This window comes from Bombyx mandarina, chromosome 01 (genome assembly GCF_030267445.1).
Source record: "Bombyx mandarina strain Sakado chromosome 01, ASM3026744v2".
Taxonomy (NCBI): Eukaryota; Metazoa; Arthropoda; class Insecta; order Lepidoptera; family Bombycidae; genus Bombyx; species Bombyx mandarina.
The window spans coordinates 11,560,882-11,566,881 of record NC_143208.1 but is presented as its reverse complement, the minus strand read 5'-3'; the positions used below and the strand labels follow the sequence as shown (position 1 = coordinate 11,566,881).

Below are 6,000 nucleotides of genomic sequence, written 5' to 3'. Positions count from 1 at the left end.
ACTCTAACATTCAGTAATGATTATAAACTACAAAATAAAACGTGAAAAAAGTATTTGCATTCAATACAAATTCAAATAAAAATTTAGAGTAGAGTAGTAGAGACATTAAGAATAGATTCAAAATGAATCTTAAATGAAGTGAACGTGATCGGTCACGACCTCAATGCTATCATCAAACAAACGCCTCGCTCGAAGTGTTATCGTTCATCGTACCACTAAACTGGCAGCTGTAAGCACAATCACGTTACTAAAGTGCGTAGAGGATCTACTAGAAACACTAGATCTCTACCTCTACTAGTGAGCGGAGTGCCGCTCTATCGATATTGAAACGTTATAACGTTTATAACAAGATGTTAATCGATTTCCATAACACAAACACGAATGGGTCTTGCACACCCTAAAACAGATCCTTACAATATGTAAGAAACACATCACTATGCGAACAAAACAAGAAAGGGATTGACCTTCTTGGTTATTTCGATCGAATCTCGATACTAAAACACAGTATGTACTAAAAGAGATAGTTTTAAAACATCCTTCAATTATACGGCATGTTGACAAATGTGCTTATTTTGGCAAATCACATTTCTTGAGTGGTAACTTTTGATAACTAGAGTTTATTGGCAATACTAATCTCATTTTGATCGCACGTCGCAAAACATCTTAAGAACTCAGTACCGAAATCTATAGGCGGTTTTTGGACCAGCAAAAATCACCATTAAATCCACTTCGATAATGGGCGTGTCCATTCGAAGTAAAATATATCTACGCATGAGGTAAATAGCATAGTATTTACAACGACAGATTGTTTATTCAACCAACAATTACCGTACACGCAGTTGAATTGTTATAATTAATTGCGAACCCAAGTCACGATCGCGTGATCGACGAATATTATATTTAATTTCTATTTTTTGGGTTCCTCGAATACCATTACATAATTAAATTTAATTGTGCCAAATAATGTGCACATGGCTATTTTTAAACAAACATATTAAAATTTGAAGTACATGCACGAATTGGGCGATCCACTAAACTACGTTGAAACATCAACGCGTAAATACATCGATAATGACAAATTTAATTACGATTAACACTAAACAGATCCATTAAGACATTACTAAGAATAACCGCAATTAAATAAACTCGATTCGAAAGTATCGTAAACTAAGGAATTCCGTAAGTACATGACGTATAAGTACTTTGATGATTGAAAAACGATTTCGATCAATCGTTCTTTCGAGAACAAATCTACACTTAGATCCTAAACAATTTAATTCATTTATAAAAAAAAACAATACGATTTCGATCATATTAAATTTGTTTTTTTTTTATATTTTTATAAATGAAACTCGTAACTACCCAGGAATTCAAAGGGCAAAATTAACGTTAATTAAATTCTATAAAACATGTAGATACATGTGTTCGTTTAAAACACTGCTTACACAGAATAAATGCAAAGCTTTAAACATTATTAAATGCAAAAAACATTAACTCGACACACTTAAAAAATAAAAGCATTCAAAGACTTCCATGAATACGACGCAGTCTTTCGTATATATCAAATGAATTGTTTATTCATTTACTTCAAATATATGAAGCGAAGTTTATTCTCTAACCAGTTATTAAGTCTCATTTCTACAGTAAAATAAGAGTGAAAAACATATATGCGCTTCGACGTACCTATTTGTGGAAACGAATTTTTGACCGACTTTTAAGGTAGAATCTTGGTTTTAGTCTGTCACTTTAGTTCGAATAAAACTCAGATTGTTTTTGATCCGTTAAAAAGCTAAGGCTAGACGTTCAATAAATATCACTATATCGAGTAACGTATCACATGTAATCACAACAATTACTACACGTTTTAATATTGGTCGCCTTGGTATAAGGTATGGTTTACACGTGGTAATACAGAGTACATAGTATTATTATACGAAATACGATACAAATGAAGTTAAATCATACTATTGTCATCAGTGTGCTCAAGTCTTATGTAAACAATTGTAGACGAGTAGATTTTTATTTATTTACTTAAATACCTACTTATGAATTCAGAAGCATACGTCGGTTGATGACGTTTGAATTGAGCAAATAAAAATATCATTTTAACAAAACCAAAGAATATACAGATATATTCACTTGTTTGCTTGATAATTGTTGAGGCTTTTATGGTTTTAGATGGAAAAAATATGAAATTAAATCGAGTCTACGGCGAGACATTTCGATAAATGTCAATGAAGGCGATTAAATCTTACTCTAGATGCGTGATTGATTGAATCGTGAAAGTCCAGCCTTCGCGGTAAAGTTAGGTACTATGTGATTAGAATTATGATAGATTCATACTTGATAATATTATGTAAACATGGGGATTGATATTAACTATTACAATACTATTTATCGAGTATAAAAATTAGAAAATATTTTCATTTAAAAAACATTTTTTTATCTACAAATTATACTTATGATAATGATTTAATTTTCGAATTATTAATTATTGATAGCAATATTAGTTCAGACGAGGTAAACTAAACTATATAAATTAAGTATTATTTCATATAAATAGATCGGATCAATGTTCAGAGATGTATTTAATGTAATTAATGATTTAGAATCACAATTTATACGACCCTGCAATAAATTTTACTAATAAAATCAGTCAGGAAATTTAATCATAGAAGTAGAATATAATATGGCTAAAATAAAATTATAAAATTGGTTTTCTAATATTTACGCAGAGTGGATACTCAAGACGCGGCCAGCAACGGGAGCTACAAAAGGAAATCGTAAAAAAATATGTATCACTAAATAAAATGATAGTTCAGTTCGAATAAAAATGTGTTACTTTCATAATTACTGAATTATCAGTATTCGAATCATGGTTTGTCTTTTGAGAACTGAATATAATGAACGAAAAAAATTGCATTATTAAATTTGTTTTTCCTTGCATTCTGTACATTTTTACTAAAATCAGTTAATGCCAATAAAAATTAACTCAAGCAAAATCAACTCTTAAGACAGATTTCCTGTAGCTCTAAAATAGAAAGAACCACAGCTGTTACCCCGTACCGAGTATCCTCCGTGTATATTAAGTTAATCTAAATAGAATAGTGAATGTAAATCTAAATAATTCACAAAACTACATATTACTATAATATTATTATAACACCACTACATATAAAAATTACATACACTCAGTATTTTACGGCACAAATTTGATTAATCATTAACTAGTATTCAGTAATATAATTTACTAAAATAGTAAAGATTTAGATTATCATAGTAATATTAATTAATGTTCTGAAATCTGACATTCACGTGAGATTTCCATGCTAATGAAATAAAATTATTCAAAAAACCTTGAGATACATACGCACACTCAGAAACTACAGCTTAAATTACACGGGTAATGTTTTGTTATCGATATTCACGAATCAATTCGTCCCCAGAACACTAAAATCGGTCGGTCCGCCTCGTTTCGCTGAAAACTCTTAACGCCTGCACGAATCCAAATGTTTTTTTGCCCACTTTATAAGGAGCAAACCGGTTAGAGAAATCTCGCTTCATCCACGCTGGACCCAGTGCTCGGTGTGGTTGAGCGATCGGCGGAAACCGAAGTGAGCTTCGGTGGTAGCCGCGATTTGATCTATGGCCTCCAGTGTACGAGAGACAGCGGTAAGACGCTTCATCAGGCAACGAGTGGAAAGTATCAGTACCTGTGCGATGAAACGGTTCACATTGTATATGGACAACTTTTTTTTTAATTGCTTACATGGGTGAACGAGCTCACAGCCCACCTGGTGTTAAGTGGTTACTGGAGCCCATTGATATCTACAACGTAAATGCGCCACGCACTTTGAGACATCAGTTCTAAGGTCTTAAGTGTAGTTACAACGGCTACCTACCATCAGTAAATCCACCCACCTAAGCAATACAAAATTTTTCTAATGTAAAAGATGTTCGACTCTGCTCATCTTAGTAAAAGCAGCATTGAGAGAGTTTGTTAAACGATTAAACCTATAAGACTCTGATGTCTGAAGGTGGGTGCTGGGATTCCGATGTTGATGTCTACGGGTTCCGGTAAACCATCTAGCGCAAGATCGGTCGTTATCTCCTCTTCCGATCTCAGCGCTAAAAAAAGGACGATCTGATGATTTGAACTTTTTATACGTACCTTGATCTCAGTTCGGAGCGGCAAAATGGCGATAAGCCACCACAGCCAAGCGGGGCCGTCGGGAGTCCTCCACCAAGTCTCGTCCATTTGCGGCATGTTACCGAAAGCGGAAACGATTTCCGAGTAGACCGTCTCGTGCATGCTGTTGAGCCAGCTCAACGCCTTGTAGCATATGTGTACGGCGGTTACCCGCAAATCGCATATCTGGATCGAGTCCTCGGGTATCAGATCGGTGATCACCTGGACGCGTGCGATGTCGTAACTGAAATTTTTGTGTTATTGTATCAATTTTGACGGTATGGTAGTGCAAGGTAAAGGAGGAAGAGGTCGACCAAAGAAGACATGGATGGAGTGTGTGATTAACGATATGAGAGACAGAGGAGTGAGTGTTGAGATGACAGCTGATAGAAGAGAATGGAAGAGAAAAATTAGCTGTGCCGAAACCACCTAGTGGGATAAGGTAAAGAAAAACACGAGTATCAATTTTGACGCTGTCTTAACTCTTAGAACCGTCGTTAGACCGCCTCTCTCTTAATAAGTATAAAGCGGGGAGCGTCGGAATATCGACGATTGCGCGGTTTGATTATAGGTATTAGATATCGACCTACACGGACGTGTCTTAGCACGCGCATATACTATATAGATTTAAATCAGTTAATAAGATTTATAAATATCCATTTAAAATTATTTTACATTGAATTTAGCATACTTTTTTCAAAAAATCCTTTAGCAATTTCTGCAAAATATCTGAAAATAAGCCCAGCACTAAAAGGGTTAATATGAATTTCGATAACGTCTAATTTATTACTGGCAAGTGAAATTATTACGTCATAATTCCTGATGTCCATAATAATAGGGTTACCTGTTTAACATTAGTCAGGACTAAGATATTCTTTTTTTTTTAATAAATGGTTCCAACGCCTTAGGAATTCGTTTTGCCAATGCCACAGTATAAAAAAACCGGTACTTAGAGATTTTTTTTTTATCTAATTACTAATAAAATTTTCTTATATTATTATGTATATAGTAGTAGTGTTTGAAATGAAAACCATATTTTCTAAATAAAACAAATTATTCGTTAGTGAATTTCTTACCCATCACGGACTCCGGTTTCCAGTACTCTGAATCTTGAGACGCCCACAGTCGACAATATCGATCGGCCGTCCTCCATATGAATGCAATCGCAAACTTGCAAAATCTAAATTTTAATAGACAAATAGTTTTTTAATTTAAAGTTATTTCTAACGCCGAACTCCTTAACCCTGTCATTTGTGTTTATTTACTTAGCATGCAATGTACAACGAACTTAAAACTAAATGTTGCGCAGAATCTATGATGGCGGAGAATGTCAGTGTGTTGTATTCGCCTTACATTGCCGATCCACAAAATATTAATTTATTAAAACTGCAAGTATCTGTGCTTAGTTCGATAAATGAATAATCTACTTTTGTGCAAGAAATTTGTAATTTGTTCCTATTTCGGCATTGAAAATCCTTCAAATAATCCAATGCTGGGCGATTACTCCTTGCCGTTAATTACCAAGACTTAAGATTGCTTGGCAAAACTTAACGAATGTGAAATACCAGACTATCAATAAGCTTCCTTTGTTCACACTCAAACTATCGAGGAGAACTTTAAGTCCAACATAAGAACGTCAATATAACATATAAAGACTTTGTGTTGAATTACCGTGCCATATTCTGATCCGCCGCCATTCCTCTCACAGGCCACCATTCCGAATTTACGTGTTTCCGACTCCAGCACACGACGTACCATTAAACGGTAGCGAGGATCAAAAATAAACAAGGGACACGGAATCCTGTACACAA

General features: G+C 34.3%; 1 protein-coding gene across 2 annotated transcripts in view; it reads right to left on the bottom strand.

Annotated features, from left to right (window-relative positions):
- Positions 1–1,490: 1,490 nt before the first annotated feature.
- LOC114246922 (uncharacterized) overlaps positions 1,491–6,000 on the bottom strand; it is a 39,499-nt gene continuing 34,989 nt past the window's right edge. For both annotated transcript variants that reach the window (XM_028179673.2, XM_089730224.1), the window contains exons 9-12: positions 5,861–5,990; positions 5,266–5,369; positions 4,172–4,433; positions 1,491–3,713 (exon numbers count right to left, since the gene is read on the bottom strand). In XM_028179673.2, coding sequence (XP_028035474.2) covers positions 3,561–3,713; positions 4,172–4,433; positions 5,266–5,369; positions 5,861–5,990 — 649 coding nt within the window. In that variant the 3' untranslated portion in view covers positions 1,491–3,560. The remainder of the gene's footprint in view (positions 3,714–4,171; positions 4,434–5,265; positions 5,370–5,860; positions 5,991–6,000) is intronic.